Source organism: Echinops telfairi, unplaced genomic scaffold (genome assembly GCF_000313985.2).
Source record: "Echinops telfairi isolate 266 unplaced genomic scaffold, ASM31398v2 ScPeMD7_7468;HRSCAF=8506_0, whole genome shotgun sequence".
In the NCBI taxonomy this organism is placed as follows: domain Eukaryota; kingdom Metazoa; phylum Chordata; class Mammalia; order Afrosoricida; family Tenrecidae; genus Echinops; species Echinops telfairi.
In genome coordinates this window covers 31,182,242-31,198,956 of record NW_022111369.1, presented here as the reverse complement: position 1 = coordinate 31,198,956, position 16,715 = coordinate 31,182,242, and the positions used below count along the sequence as shown (strand labels likewise).

At 49.5% G+C, this 16,715-nt stretch overlaps 1 protein-coding gene across 6 annotated transcripts in view; it reads left to right on the top strand.

Annotated features, from left to right (window-relative positions):
• The window catches only part of AFF1 (AF4/FMR2 family member 1), a 266,587-nt gene that overhangs the window by 242,485 nt on the left and 7,387 nt on the right, over positions 1–16,715 (top strand). For all 6 annotated transcript variants that reach the window (XM_045284016.1, XM_045284012.1, XM_045284015.1 and 3 more), the window contains 5 exons: positions 3,322–4,293; positions 12,527–12,630; positions 13,369–13,603; positions 14,271–14,362; positions 14,544–14,604. In XM_045284016.1, the coding sequence (XP_045139951.1) occupies positions 3,322–4,293; positions 12,527–12,630; positions 13,369–13,603; positions 14,271–14,362; positions 14,544–14,604 (1,464 nt within the window). The remainder of the gene's footprint in view (positions 1–3,321; positions 4,294–12,526; positions 12,631–13,368; positions 13,604–14,270; positions 14,363–14,543; positions 14,605–16,715) is intronic.

The following is a 16,715-nucleotide window of genomic DNA, read 5'->3' as shown; positions in this document are numbered from 1 at the left end:
GTTCATGGAAAACACCATGCTCTGTTGATTTCATTTTCCCACGGCGTTTTTGAAACTCTCTCGTACACTTAAATTTTATCTTAAAATCTTCTTTGTAATCCCTTATGTAAAGATTTCGGTGTCTCACTCCCAAATAAGACCTGACCGTAAAGGAGCGTCATCCATTTTATACCTCTGTATACTAGAGTGCTCACTACCCCTGTCTCTCACTGGGCAATCAGGCCATGTACTTCCCCTTCTGGTCACTTGGAGGTGCACAGTGGAAGAGAAGACATTTATTCCTGGAACCAGGACATGCCTTTAGGGACTACACTTACACTGCCCTGTTTTAGGCAGAACAAAAGCAAATGTTATTTATAGCGGGAATGGCTTGGGTGGTTTTTTGTTGTTGTTTGGTCCGTGTGTAAAATGGACCAAAGGAACATCCCTGGAGATTGGGACAGGTGTGTGAACTGCTGATGTGATTGAGATCGACCCGCACCTTTCCTGAGACTAGGGTCCAGGGTTCCAAGTCCCGACGGGGTTGGCAAGTCTTTCTTACTGGTAAGAAGTAGTTACTGGACCAGGTAACTTCCTCAAGTCTTTACAGAAAGTGTTTGGCAAGTAGATGTGGTGTGCTCATTTTTTCCTTTACCCTTAACAATCACTGAAGGCTGTTTTCGATTACTTAAAAAAAATTTTAAAAAAAGAACCAACAAGCCAAATACACGGCCATTATGTTCAACTCATACTAACCCTGTGTAGCTTTCCTGAGGCTGTAAATCTCTCCCTCTGAGTCACTAATGGGTTTGAACTGCCAGCCTTGCCGTTAACAGTCTTACCTGACAACGATCAAGTGCTTGGCTTCTCCTCTTCAACCCTGCATACTCTGAGATTCAAACTTGAGCTTGGTTTTAGAGTTGACATAAGAAGATAGCTTTTAAAAGGCTAGTGTGTTACATCACACAGTAATGCAGAATATGCAGTAAAGGAATAACTGCCTTTCTTATGAGTGATCCATGGCCTACTGAGTTCCTCTTAGTTCTATGCTTTTGAAATTTCACTAAAGCCCAAGGTTCCTACCTGGTCATTGTATTACTTAGTCTTATCCTGGCTGCAACACCTTTTCATATGTCCACCTTTAACGTGTATTAAACTCACATGTTTCTATAGAGCCGAATTATTTGAACTGTATAGAGTTGAACATATTGCGCTTGTAAATATTATTTAGCATCCTGCTCCTTAGAAAACATTATCCACCTACTATGCTGGTCTCCTGATCCCTAAGGTAACCTGTTCAAATCCCATACAGGGTATCTTTCAATACCTTCCTGGCGTGTTGTGTGCATGATTTTATCACTCACACAGACCACCTGCCATAAAGAACTTTTATAGAAACAGGTAGCACGGCAGGGGTGCACTGCCCTTAAATATGCAAAGCTGTTCTTCATGCCATTAACTGTTAGTAATTTTATGTCGAATATACAATCTATGCATGCACTAAGATGCTTACATTAATTTTCAAAATAAATCCTCAGGACATGCATAGCAAAGGAACCCCGTGGTGGCTCTGTGGGTCGGCATGGTCAGCAGTCCAAACCCAACTGCAACTCCTTGGGAGAAAGAGGAGACTGCCTGCGCTCTTGAAAGTTTACAGCTGGGGGAGGGAGGGGAAAAAGAGGAGCTATACCACAGGCTCAAATAGGCAGTAAATGCTTAAAAAATAATGATGGCAACATATGTACAAATTATGCTCGTTATAAGATCTGTAAGAACCCACAATAAGATCTTTTAATTTACAAAAAGGGTGGGGGGTATTTACAGCCCTGGAAGCCACAGGCAGGGTGTCTGAGAGTCAGAATCGGTTGGGTGGCAGTGGGTTTCAGTGGGACAGACAAGGTGCTGTCGTGGAACAGTGATCCCTGCCATGCTGTCACTCAGAGCTCACAGCCTCCCTGGGGAGAGAGGGGTGGATGCTCTGGTAGTTCACCAGCAGTCAGGAACTTTTATTTATTTGCCAAATCGGTTGTGCGGCTAGCCTATGGAATCCCACTGCTTTTAACTGGTGCTCAAGAGCCCTTCCTCCCTGTAGTTGCTAAAAACATAGGCACTATCTCAGGCCAGGCTGCCTTTAAGGAGAAAATGCATTTGCTGACTAGCCATACTTCTAAAGAATCCATTGGTACCAGTGCCTGACTCACCTGACCTCCTTTGACTCTTTTCCTTAAGATGCAAAAACTAGAAGTCTGTGAGACACTGGTCACTCTGTCACAGGCAAATGTTTGCAACAGCTTTCAGTAATGAAACAAAGGAGATGAAGTCTTAGGTCTACTTGAGGAAAGGTTCTTTTCCGTGGAAATATAGGCCAACAAGAAGAATAAAGTATGAAACCCATGGGCTAAGACTGTTCACTAGACTTCTTCTGAAGAATGTTCATACCAGGATTCTTTTTCGTTCTCCCATTTTCTGTAGTGCTGTCTGATAAGGTAGATAAACTTGCCAAAGTATGTGTGCTTGCTTAAATAGCACTTCAGTTATCATTAAGCCAAAATATATGAAAAAAAATGCTCCAGCTTTTGTTGATGGCCTATTAGTATCCACTACAACAGAATTCCTATATCACTCACTCACACACACACACACACACACACACACACACTTGAAGACTCTTTTTTAAGAGTTAATTGTCATAGAATTTGACCCCTATTTGCCAGTGACCAGTGGCCATGAGCTGACTGGGACCTTGATGACCCCATGTGTGTCAACGTGTAGCTGTGCTTCATAGAGCTTTTTAGCAGCTGAGTTTTCAGAAATAGGTCCACCAGGCCTTTGTTCTGAGGTATAAGTGGGCAGGCTCCAACCGCCAACGTTTCTACTTGCAGCCAACCCCATTAACTAGGAGGTGAGCCTTGATGGCTTATTGGGTTCCTCATTGGGCTGCTAGCCACGAGGTCAGCAGTTCAAAACCACCGGCCACTCCTCAAGAAACAAATTAGGCTTTCTCCGCCCTTAAAGAGTTAATAAAAACAAAAAACACCACATTCACTGCCATACCAAGTGACAGACTCAGAAGCCCCAGAGACAGGTCTTCTGGACCTGTGGGGCTGCTCAGAGTCAGAACGACAGTGAGGTTTTGGGCAGTGGTGTCAACCCTTTGGACCACCTAAGGACCGCTAACCTGTAATCAGAGCAGGGTCAATGATAGGGCCTTTATTCTTAGGTTTGGAATAATTGCCTCCTCCCCACTGGACGGGCATGCCTGTACGATTGAATGACCAAACATAGACGAATAGTTTGTCACCGTAGGCTGATGAACTCCTTTCTCTTTTTCTGCATTTTCAGCCTGAACCTCCGACAACAAATAAATGGCAGCTGGACAACTGGCTGAGCAAAGTCAACCAGCCAGCCGTGCCCCCGGACGGCCTCGGGAGCTCGGGGGCCCCGCACAGGCACCAGGACACCAAGGGAAAGGGTAGTGGGGACAGCGCCGGCAGTGGCATTAGTCACGAGCATGCTGCACCCAAAGAACCTGCCCCTAAGGGCTCCAGCAGAGCTCCACGGGTCCCCTCCGAAGCCCCCCACCCTGGCAAGAGAAGCTGTCAGAAGTCTCCTGCCCAGCAGGAGCCGCTGCCGCCACCGCCACCCCCACCACCCAGGCAAACTGTTGGAACCAAACAGCCCAGGAAACCGGCCAAGGCCTCTGCCCAGGCGGACTTGCGGGCCAGCGTGCAGGTGGAAAGTGAGCCAGGACTCCTTTCCCATGGCTCCCAAGACCAGACGTCCAAAGACAAGCCCAAAGTGAAGACGAAAGGGCGGCCCCGGGCTGTGGAGAGCAGAAAGCCAGAGCCCCCAGCGGTGCCCACCCCCAGCGAGAGGAAGAAGCACAAGAGCAACCAGCCTGCCCCCTCTAAGTCACTCTCAGGCCCTGAACCCTCGAAGGACAATGTGGAGCACAGGAGCCCTGAGCACTTGGCTCTGGTTCCCCTGAGTCAGAGCAAGGGCCGGGCTCCCGGGGGCCGCGGCAGCAGGACTAGCGGCTGCCGCCAAGCGGTGGTCATCCAGGAGGACCGCCTGAAGGACAAACTCCCGTTGCCTTTGAGAGACACCAAGGTGCTCTCGCCGCTCAGGGACACTCCCCCCCCACACAGCCTGATCGTGAAGATAACCCTGGACCTCCTCTCCCGCATACCGCAGCCACCCAGGAAGGGGCTCCGCCAAAAGAAAGCAGAAGACAAGCCGCCCTCCGCGGGGAAGAAGCATGATTCTGAGAAGAGAAACTCGGACAGCACCAGCAAAGTGGCCAAAAAGAGGAAGGTGAGTGGGCGGTTGGATTCCCCGTCAACAGTATGAGGGGCCTTCAGAGAGTCTGAGAAATCGGGCTGAAAAGAGTGGGAGTTTTACACGGATATTTGGGTGTGTTTTTCCCCACCCCCTCTGTAGGTACTGTGCAAGGGTTGGCCCTTTGACTGGCTCCTTGCCTTGATTTAAACTCAGCTGGTGTAGTGGTAAGGACTTGGACTGTGAACTACAAGGTCAGCAGTTCAAAACCATCAGCCGCTCAGCGGCAGAAAGACGAGGCTTTCTACTCAAAGAGTTGCAGTCTCTGGAACCCCCAGGGGCAGTTCTCCCTTGTCTGTAGGTCGCTGTGAGTCAGCATCGACTACATGGCAGTGAGTTTGGCTTTAGGAGTGAGTGGAGTTGTCTCAGCAGAGGTTGGACATCTCCGTTTGGATTTTGCTTGTCTATTGCCAGAGCCCTGTTGGTTAAGCATTGGGTTGCTGCTCGCAAGGTCGGCAGTTTGAGCCCGCCAGCCACTCCTTGGGAGAAACATTTGTTCCCATAAAAACCCACAGTCTTGGAAAACCCAAAGAGCTCTTCTGTGTTGTTTTGTAAGGTTGGTGTGAGTTGGAATTGACTTGATGCCAGGGGGTTGGTGTTTCGTTTCTTTGCTCTTGGCACCAAAGCCTGGACTTCGATAAATGTTTCCCATCCTACAGCCAGAGACATAACAGTGTCAAGGTCCTTCAGCAGTCTTGGTGGTTTGAAAAAAGAGGAGGCAGTCATTAACAACGATGGCTTCTTTGGGGCCTAAATTCCTCTTTATTCTGACAACATTGGCATCTGCCATCGACCCCTTTGGGCTTTGTCCTCCAGATAAGACTACCCAAACTGAATGTTCATTAGTGTTCTGAACGACTGAAACAACTACGATAAGCTAACTTTTACTCATGCATGATTTTTTAAGTTTCATTGTCATATAATTCACATATTATACAACTTAATAGCTCAAGCATATTAAGAAGGACTATGCAATCATCACCACAGTTTTAGAATGTTTTCTTCCTTCCTTGTTGTTAGCTTCCCATTTTCCCCAGCCTCCCCTGCCATTGCCCCTAGGCAATTATTAACCCAGTTACTGTCCCTATAGGTTTGCCTAGCCTGGATTTCGTTTATAGAAAATGATGCAGAACACAAACAGGAAGCGCCCCCCCCCCAAAAAAAAGACAAACCAGAGCTTCAATTAAAAAGAGGCAGGAGATATTAAAAACTGAAACAACTTTCAATTGGGTCAAAAGATCATATATTGAGATATGCATATATTTTTAGATATACAAATATTAACACACTTAATGGCAGCGTTCTAGCACCTCATTGTCTTGAATCCATCAGATTCGGGATTTGTGACCTCTGTTAATGAGTTTTATTAATTAGCAGAACATTATTAACACCTTTGATGTTATTAAATGGGTGCTTAAGATACCTTGTCAAGTCATATAAACTAGAATGTTGTAGCTATTAGAAATCTGTGTTTTTACTTCTGGGCTTCTAACCTCAAGGTCAGCAGTTTAAAGTCATCAGCCACTGAGTAGAGAGATGGGGCTGCCTGCTCTCAGCAAGATTTGCAGTCTTGGAAATCCTGTGCAGGCATGGACTTGGTCTGCCTTTATATTGATTTCTTTTTTGCTGCTGCTTGATGAAGGATCCGTGAGCTTTTCCCCTGGTGGCATTCCCAAACAAACCTGCCCAAGAGTCAGAGACAGAAACATGGGTCCAGCTTTCTTCTGCTGAGAAGAAATAAAAAGTTTAATACCCTTGAAAGAACATTAAAAAAAAGCTTCTCACACTGTTGTGGAAAGAGTGGGGAAAAGTCAGGAGAGCTGGCTGTGGAGTCTGTGTTTCTGGTGATTAGTCTGCGGGATCAAAACTATCATACAACCGCACCAAATAGTGCAGGTTTTTCAGAGTCATGTCAAAGGGGGCAGTGGGGTGTCCACTGCCACCGTGGTTGTAACCAACAGGAAAATGGGGTGGGACCTAGTACTAATGGGTGGTGCTATTTTAGGTAGAAGAGGCATGTTTTTCTCAGAAAACTTTAAAAACTGTGTGTGTGTGGTTTAAAGGTATAAAAACTTCATGAAGTAAATTGCTAGGAGAAAACTGCTTATGTTTAATATCGCCAAGGAAATGTTTGAGTTGTTTACCGCCTCTTCCTCCTGGGAAGTCTTTCATCCTGTAAAGCCAACCTAACTCACTGCCACTGAGGCAGTCCTGGCTCCCATGACCTTTATAGGACTTTTCAGGACCAGGAAGACTCGTCTTTCTCCCCTGGAGCAGCTGGTGGGTTCAAACTGCCGGCCTTGCGGTTCACAGCCCTGTGCAGAACCCAGTGTGCCATTGGTCTTTTGTAAATCCCCTCCCCTGTCTGATGTGGCAGTGACAAGATGAGGATCAAAGTTCCAAACCCTGGGGAGACACACACACACACACACACACACACACACACACACACACACACTCGGTGCAGCCCCCTTGGGGGGACCTTTAGTAGCAATGACCTCATTATTTGCTGTCCCCCACCCCGTTGGAGTTTATGGAAGCTCCTCAGCTAATTCTGATGCCTAGCAAAGCCAAGCGCATGGGGACAGCTGTGAGGATGGCACGGCACTGAGCAGTGCTTCACCTGGTGTGCGTAGGGTCACCATGGGTCGTAAGCACTCGATGGTGCCTGACGAGCAGCTGTGAGGCTGGGAGCCACTGAAGCAGAGCCTCCCTGCAGGGCCCACGCCTGGACAAAGCTAGATCTGTGGAGAGAGAAGTCCTTCATGTGTTTTTCAGATCGTCTGGCTCTAGACAACCAGGAATGACCTCACAGATCCAGGCAACCAGGAGTCCCCTTGCCCACAGGATGTCACCAGTTAGAAACGTCACTGGGAACTTTGGGGATTTGGACTTTGGGGCATGTATATTGGACAAATACATATGTCTGAGACTCGGTCAACCATGCACACATCTTATGATCAGTGAATCATGTGTTCTTTGTTTTTCGTCCCCACTGTTCTCTCCCACGATGGGGAACACTGAGCATGCAGTGCATATTGCTGTGCGCTTCAAGCCCATTTCAGCTCATAGGGACCCTACAGAGAGAGGAGACCTGCCTGGGGTTCTCAGCTCTCAACTCTACAGGAGCAAGTCAGGTAGTTCCTCTCAAGGAGCAGCGGCGGGTTTGAACCACCGCGCTGACCACTGGGCCACAGGGTTCCTTCCTTCTTGAATTTAGGATTAAGCTCAAATCCTTCCCAGGGGCACTTTCCACTTTCGGCACCCTAGTTTTGTTTGCTCGGGTCCTCTGGCTCAAACAAGAACAGCTGCTGCTCTGTGGGGAATCCAGCTCAGGGCCCCGGGCCCCTGAGAAACAAGGCAGGACACCCTTCTTTTTAGGATACCGGTGGGGTTAATAGTGAAGGCTTGATTCCTGAGCATGCATTCTTGCTTCCCTTCGGAGGGCATATAATAAGAATCTTGGCGGTCACTTGTTCCAGGCCACCTTTTAGAGGTGGGATTCAGAAGAGTTCACACACATCTAAGCTGCTTAGTGAAAGTCGGCCTGGGGCTCTCTGATTCTTCCATCGTTGCTCTGTTTCACACGTGCGTCTCTGTGTACTTGAGTGTAGGCGTGCTGGGACTCCCGAGAGAGGCACAAGGTCAGTGTTGAAACTGATAGAGTAGTTGTAGTGTCTGCCACCCCTGGCTCAGTCCCTCCATTCCCCCCACGCCTGGGTAAGCCACCCCATACATTCCTCCGCCCGTTTCCCTTTTAGGAGTCCTTGTTGGCCAAGTCACAGCCTCCCTCCCCCACAGGGCAAGCTCCTATTCGATTGTAATTCCCCCTATCACAAAGGCTGTGGCCTGAACAAAGTGTCGGTTGTGGAAAAGACAAACAGACATACATGCTTTCCCCTCCCCCTTCACTGAGTGCTGAGCACAGGGAGCTGTCTGTCAGGTGGGATGAGCACTCGACTGCGGGAGGCAGAGGCAGGCATGTGCTCTCAGAAGCCAGCTGGATGGCCCAGCCCCTTCTCTTGGAGGCTTTTCGTTCCTGCTCTTTCCCGCCACTCCGTAGGTGGAGCAGCGCTGGCAGACAATCGGGTGTCTGATGGAACAGGTAAAGGAAAGCAAGCACTCTGCCAGAAGCAGGTCGCCAGCTGCCTCTTGCTGTAGGCACAGGCACCGCCGAGCCACAAGCGGATAGAAAAAGAACTTCCACAGCCCGGATGTTACTTAGCCCAGCTCCCCTAAAATGCGGGTGGTTGTGGATAGACCATGGGCCTTAAGTCCCTCCCCTCACCCTGCCTGCCCCAGCAGAAGCGTGCACATGGCTGCTGGACCAAGAATCGTCTCAAGAGTGTGCCACACCACCTGTTTTTCAGGCAGGTCTTTTACTTGATGTGTAAGGCTGTCCTTCCTGCCACCCTGTTCATGGCACCTGTCCTGAGGGGCCCTGTCCTGAATCCACCCATTCAGTGCGAGTGTGGTCCTGCAAAGGGCCCGATTGTGTCCTTCCGCTGCTACGCTGAATTTCCATGGAGTGGACACGGCTGCTCCCGGCAAGCCCTGTCCCTGTTCCAGAGAGCAGATGACAGGGTTCCAAGTGCACCGTGCCCCTACCACACAAGACTCACCCGAAGCCTCCAGGCTGGAAGGCAACAACAGTCTGGGCAGGCACCCTCGACAGAAGGGGGTTTTGCTCTAGCATATTTACCTGGCTGGCCTGCTTTCCACCAACTTCTAGGACCTGACCATCTCCTCTGCGTTGCCGACCAGCGACACAAAGATTCTGAGATCAATAAGTGCCCGCCATGTCCTTCCGCACTAGTGCTGAACTTAGTGCTTGGTGATTTATTGTTTGTTTGCTGTTCCCTTGAGTTACGAACTGGCCCAAGACCGGAGCTCTGAGCAGTGCGTGGTTCAGGCCCGACTGGCCAGAAGTCATATTTTCATGTGTGGTTTGTGATGTCTGCCTCAAACCTAGCGTATCCTAAGCATTATGAAAAACATACAAACAAAAATTAGTTCTCATCCCACTTCTGGGGTTTGGTATTTTCTTGGGGAAATAATCTTGTGGTGGGTGGCTTACGCTTAGTCTCGCCTTGGGCACTTCTCCAGTGTGTCATAACTAAGCTGGAAATACCGGCCATTTATCTATTGCTGGCTACCTCGGGGGCCAGTTAATATCTGCCCATTGTTGAGACTCTTCCAGCACACAAGCTTCCCTCTTCTGGCAGCGCTCATCAGCCAGCAGAGCTGCCTAGAGCCAGTTGTGCAGAGAAAATTCACCAAACTTCTTCAGGGTACCTTGGGTACAAACTCCCCAAACCTACCACCATGGAAAAGATTCCGACGCATTCCACCCTGTGAGTTTCCAAGGCTAAAGAAACCAACATCCTCATCTTTCGTGGATGAGGAAGAACTGTTAACAGTTCTTAATACTCAATATCTGGTCGTTGCTGGGAAAGATGATGCTTTCTTTGCTCTTGCCAATGATCAGTTCAAGCGACTGGTCGTTGCCGACTGCCAATCTCATTTATGGGTAGCAACCCAGTGCCACCAGGGCTCCCTCCCCCGCTGTACAGTGAGTGCCCAGCTGGCCAGGCAATCACCGCATCAGTAGTAGGGGAGTTTGTTTTACCCGTCATTTCCAATGCCTGCTTTTTCCCTGCCTTCATTAACCGCCAGTGCATGGGAAGTGCGTGTTCTGTGCAAAGACCCACCGCAACGTCCGGGCAGGCTTCTCCTGGCCTGTCTGCCAGCCCCTTCCTTCCCTTGTCCCGAGCTCTGCCTCCAGTGTGAGAAGCAGCTGGAGGAAACTTCCTGTTGCATTTCAGCTCTGCGTGTGTGATATGCTTATGTACGCCACATGCTCGCTCTCCCCTTACGAGGGCCCTGCGGGTTGGTTTCTCCAGTTCTGCAGCGGAGCACTGTTTCTGAGCTGCTGACTGCTTTTCATCTTGCCTCAATTCCTTCTTGGCACTGGCTACTTCGAAGTTCACTTTGGCAGATCTCATTCCTAGCTAAGTGTGTGGCGCAGCACCATCCAGTAGAAATCGAACCTGAGCCACTCGCAGCATTTTCCATTTTCCTAGGGCCACGTTAAAGAAGCTCAAGGGGAGAAAAGTCGACCAGAGAAAGTCACGCTGGTGAGGATTTTTGTTCGTTTGCTTGCTATTCGCTTGCCTCTTCCTGCAATACACCTGAAGTGTGACCATCTCAACATGGAATGGATATGGAAAAGTGCTCTCTGAGCGCCCCCAGATAATGCCATGGTCAGCACACCAACCTACAGGTTGGGGTCTTCAGGAGCCAGGCCTCAGATGTGTCTCAAAAGGATGGCCTGGTAAAGGAGGTCCAAACACCAGCCACTTGAAAGCCCTCTGGAGCGGAGTCCTGCGGTGACACGTTTACAGGGGAGCAGGAGTTGAAATCAGAGCCACGGGAACTGGCCACATGGAGTTCTCTGCACGGAGCATCCGAGGTCATGTTTCAATTTGAACTGGCCGAGTTCGAGTGCCCACTGAACCCTGGGCCGTGGCTCCTGGACCAGAGTGGGCAGGGCCAGCCAGGATCTGGGCCATTAAAGCGACAAGCCCATAAGACCTCCCTCCCTACATACACACACACACACACACACACCATGAGATTAAAAACAGGTGTCTTTCTAAGCCACCTTGAACGACTCCATTTCTGGAACATGACAGTGCATAAATTACTAGAAGTGTTTTTCCGAAGAAGGCTGTGCAGGACTGGGTGGAAGTGCACCTCGGTTCGCAGCATGCCCTGCGAAGGAAGGGGATGTTTTCCGGTTTCCCTTTCTTTTGAGAGGGGCCAGGTTGTCTGGCCAGAGCCTGCCCCTGCCTGCCATATCTGGATTCATTCTCCCCACCCCACCCTGGGCAGATTCGGAGGAAGAGGGAGAGACAGTGGTGAAAACGGGGCCGCCCACACCCAATTAATGGGAATACATTTTATGTTTCCTCTAGGCCTATAGAGAGGACTTCAGGTTTTTTAGGGGTTGTCCTAGATTGACTGGCGGTATCCGAGATTTCTGACGCAGTGAACTGACAGTTGGAGGAGTTTAGTCTTAATGAGCTTCAGACAGAATCGAAGGACTCCCACCGAGATCTCTTCCTGGAGAGAAGATGGGTTCTTCCTTCCCAGGGGGCTGGCTGCCCGTGTTGAGACCAAGAAGCAGCTGGTCATCTGAAGGTCTCAGCCTGCCAGTCAGTCTCAGCAGCCTGCCAGTCAGTCTCAGCTTGTAGTTGGGAAGACGAGAACATGAGAAAGAATATAGAAGCATTCTAAAGAATTCTGCTCGTTATACACGGTGGGACCTTTCCTTAGCACTTTGGTTGGTATAAATGGGTGCTCATGCAAGTCGTGACTCACACAGAGTTCAGTGAGCCCTGGCGGAGTAGTGGTTATGCATCACGCTGCCAACTGCAAGGCCGGCAGGTGAAAACTACCAAACAGCCCTCTGGAGAAAGATAAGGCTTTCTGCGCCCGGGAGGGGATTCAGTCTGGGAAACCCACGGGGCGGTGAGACTCGCCCGTGTCCTATAGGGTAGTCGGCAGCGAGGCATTCTCTAGTGTCTGTCTCCTTATCATCTTGTTTTAAATAAAGACACGCCTCCATCTGTGCACATGGAATCTCTAAAGGAACGTGTCATCAACAGAGCAACCACCACAAAAAGTTACCCAGAATCCCAAAGCAACTATTTCTGTCGTAACGCTGGTTAAATCCACAAGGCAGCATTTTTCCTGTTCTGACTCTTAAGAAATATGGAGGATTTCATAGCCAGCTACTTTTCCAGCAATAGAAATGATGTCTTTTACTTTAGCAAGCTTTGAGTAGTTCACATTTAACTGTATGCAAATAATAAATTAATGGAGGTTCCTTTGAAGGAAGAGGAGAGGCATACTTATAATAGCACCCGTGCATTAGCTGTTGTGAATTAGCACATTGTGTTCTTGCGTGGCTAGAAAAATTCCCCTAATAGAGGAAGATGCTGTTCTGTCAGCCATCATTTAAAAATCGTCCTCTTCCAGGGCATAAAAGAATAGCCTCTTCCACTTGAGAATCTGTCAGTACTCATGCTGTGGGTGTGGGGGAGATCTTAAAAAACAGCCTGAGTTATTTTTGCCATTTCAGCATTATTTTTCTGTGCAGCTATGTGGGTGGCAATTCATAATGTTTGTTATACTACAACCGTAGGGCGAAGCAGAAAGAGACCACGATAGCAAGAAAGCCAAAGTGGAGAAAGAAAGCAAGACCCCATCTTCATCTTCATCCTCCCACAAAGAATCTACTAAAACTAAGTGAGTGTGCCGCTTCCAACCACGGGCGTTTTCCTGCTATTGGATTGACTCGTTGTTCTTATTTTCCCTAAAGGAGTGCGTTCCTAAAAGTCACACCGAATAGGGAGGGTGTTGTTACTACCCCAACTGTGCAGATAAGGAAACAGGGTCAGAAAGCTATCCAGTGGCTTGCCCCAGGTCGCAGGAATCTTGCTCAAGGTCACAGAAATCTTCCTGGGTGGAGCGGCCTTTGGCTTCCTCGGCCTGGATTCCGTGCTTTGTCTCTCGGCAACGAGTGGCGATCTGTTAGAGGAAAGGGGCTGGCAAGCGGGAGGTGAGGTTGGCAGTTGCATCTGTTTAGGAAATAGCTCACAGCACGGCTCCACAGAAGCAAGTGCATATTGTGTCCTCGCAGGTTGAGAGAGAGGAGTCAGAAGCGGAGGTGGCCCGCTGGGTTTGCCAGCTTCCAGGAAAGGGCTCCTGCTGAGGGGGGCAGCTGGTTGGTGGGAGACCTACTGGGGACCCTTAGGACCCCTGGGCGACACTGCAGACTTTGAGAAAAAGCACAGGATTATAACCCCAGGTACCTCTGATAGCTAGGGTGTCAATCAAAAAGTCCCTGAAATTTAGCCGCCGCCTTCCAGTCAGATTGCAGGCTCTGTGCTTTGTCTACCTGTTCTACCAGTAGGCTCCATATAGCACTGTGTCGCGTGGCGGGTGTCCTTCGTCAACTTTGTTGTGTGTGATGTTTCACTCCAGGCCATCCAGACCCTCCTCTGAGTCCTCCAAGAAGGAAATGCTCCCCCCGCCCCCCGTGTCGTCCTCCCAGAAGCCAGCCAAGGCTGCACACAAGAGGCCAAGGCGGGAAGCAGATGCCTGCGGCCAGGACCCTCCCAAAAGTGCCAGTAGTACCAAGAGCAGCCATAAAGACTCTTCCACGTCCAAGCACAGAAAAGCAGAGGGGAAGGGGTCTGGAAGCTCTACCGAACACAAAGTAAGTGCTGGGAGCAGAGCGGCTCGTGGCACTCATCGCGCGTGGTTTCGGTTCCCATGTCGATGATCAGTTCCTGATGGTGCCGTGTCAGAGCTCTTCTTCACTTCCAGTAAGGCGGTCACGAGCGGCTTGTATTTAAAATCCCGCCGATTTGACCAAGAAGAGCAATGTGAGATATGTCCATTCCTAAAGGACCCGTGGGTTAAGAACAGGTTTTAGTTCTAATTTTCTATCAGGTGTTTCTGCAGCGAGAAGTGGCTGCCCTGTTTAGTTTTGGGTTTGAAAATGAAATCCCAACATTTGTTCTTGGTTACAATAGGAAAAAGTATCCACTGTCTCAAATGCCAATGCTAGCTCGTCCTGCTGGTTAGCGTGTGCAGAGACCGAGAGACCATTCCATATTTGACTCTGTTGACGACTGGTTCTCCCAGACTTCCTCTTGTCTTGAGCCCTTTCCAGTCCCCAGTACAATAAGAACCCACGGCTTCCGCTTCGCTTGTAGCTGAAGCTGGAAAGGTGGTTGGTAGAGCTAAAACGGGGTCATGTTTGAGCTCCTCGTTGTTTCTTTTTGAATTGTTATTTTGGAGTAATAAGAGGGATGCAGCCTCTGGAACTATGCTCTCCAGCGGTGCAGTGTGAGCTGTATGGTGTTTTGTTTTGTGTTAAGGGATCTGCGGGAGAGACTGCAAATCCTTTTCCAGTGCCTTCATTGCCAAATGGTAACTCTAAGCCAGGAAAGCCTCAAGCCAAGCTTGACACGTAAGTCGGTGGCCGTTTCTGTCTCCCGTCTGCCGCCTTCTCCCTGCCTCCCCTCTCCCTCTTCTCCTCTCACCCCGCTTCTTTCTGCCTCGTATTCCTAAGTCGCCCTGCCCCCCCCACCCCCTGCCTAATAATTCTGCGCTCCTATGACATACCTCTGATTTTGCTTCTTCCTTTTTAGACACCAAGCGGATTTTCACATGAAGGAGGCCAAAAAGTTGAAGTCCAAAGCAGAGTTAACGGTCAGTTTCCACTCTTTAACTGTCCAGTGGCGTGCTTCAGCAAATGCTGTAGTTGCTAAATACAGGCTCTGCCAGCAGGAGCGGGCAGTGCCCGGGACCTAATGTTGCCCATGGCATATTGTTGTCAGGTACCGTGAAGTCCGTTCCAACCCATCATGACCCTGAGCACAACAGACAGAACAAAACCCTGCCCCGTCCTACACCCTCCTCACAATTGTCCCCACACCCAGCCACTGTTGGTTATGCCATCTTGTCGGGGGACAATAGACAATAGAGCAAAAGAGTGAAGAGTTTCCTAAGTGTTAGAATTACTCTCTTCAACTCCCTGGAATGCCATCTAATCTTGGACACGTCCACAGGTGTTATAGCAAAACCAGTGCCGCTTGATCTGGTTGGTTGGCGGTGTTTTAGCACAGGCGCGTGCGAGTGCCTCTACTGCGGCATCAGGTCTGTGGAGATGAACAAGGAGTCCTGCTAAGGTTGGCTGTCGGCTTGTGTTCACCCTGCAAAGATTTCGCAAAGTGAGGAAGCCTGTTTGCATTCCCAAATTATCTTGACACCCCCGATAGCCTGACCTGACAAAGTAGATGAAGGCCATTAAATACAATTTCAACACAGAGATGGTGAATGTACTGTTAGTAAACAGACTCTTTAAAAGAACAGAACTCCATTTGCCTGGTGGCTGTGGGCTTTCTGGAGGGTGGCGGTTGGAGAACATATTTATTGTCTACCTAATTAGATATGCTGTCTGGCCCTGCTACAGCATAAACTAGCGAATGTTTGCCTTTTGTCATATTTAAACATCTCCGAGCCTTGGGGCTCTAATCCCTTAAGCGGATTCCCCTGCAACTGTGCAGATCTACCTGGAAAGCCACACAGTGCCTTTCGTGTCCTAGGAAGGAACAGGGCTCTCCTTTATTGGCGCAGGCCTAACCACAGCCTTAAGGAGCCGGGCTGACACCATGGCTGTGGCCGTGGACGCGCACGTCACCAGTGTGAGGATGGTGCAAGACCCAGCGGTGTTTCCCTCCGTTGTTCGCAGAGCCACTATGAGTCGGAACTGACTCAGCGGAACCTAACCACTTGTGCCAGAGGCCACAGAGCCAGTAGGCAGTGTCCTGGCCCAGGGCTCTGCGGGCCTTGCGGGCACACTTGCATCTATTCTCGAGCTTAGGGGCCCAGGGGTGGGGGGTCCTTCGTCAGATCCCCCTTCATGGTGGCAACGGGCTTGTTGAGGTCTCGCCGTGCTGGATCTGTCGGGGAGTCAAAACCCGTAAAGCCTTAGAGACCTATCCGCGAAGCTACCCTGGACCAGCGTGGCCTGAGGCAGGTCCAGCCAGCAGCTTCTGACCTCTTTCCTCCAGCATCCCAAAACTGGCGCTCACACCGGGTGAGAGTCTTCCATTTTGCAGAAGGGTAGATACTGGCTATCTGTCAGCCAGCTGCATAAAATTTGAAATTGGCTTATACTCCGCACTAGCTTCTCTTACTGTTCATATAATTAACAGTGATACTCCAGGGGCATGTGTGTGTGTTGTGGGTGGAGTTTGTTCCTCCCCCTCCCTCACCCAAGTGCCCAAGATAGTTGTGGTGAATGCTAGTTCATGGACGGTCCCACTCTGACCATGACGTTCCCCGTAACTTTCTCTCTGGAGCTGGCAGTGGCTGAGAAATGTGGCTTTGGCTCCCAGATAGTTAAGTTCACAGCTGACTGTCGATAAGCGTTGAGAGTATAGTTTGTAATTCTCCGTCTTGCACTATGACTGGAATGGGGAGGAGAGCCCAGCAGCTTTCCACAGAAAGGTGTGGTGCTCCTGATTAGCTTTACAAGGTACAACGAAGAAGCAGAAGGGGACACACCAGTCAACTAGGGTTCTTTTGTCCTCTCCCTCAGCCCGATTTGAATATGGGAAATTCTGTAAAAGAGATGGTGGTCAGTAAAGAAAGCATTTGTAGCTAATTAATTGGAGGCACGCTAATATGATTAAAAATCATTTTCAAAAATGATTGTCTAGTTTATTAAGTTCTCACTGCTATGGACTTGATGCCAACGCATAGCTCCGGCTTTCTCCCTCGGAGTGGCTGGTGGTCTTGAGCTGTGGGCCTCGCGA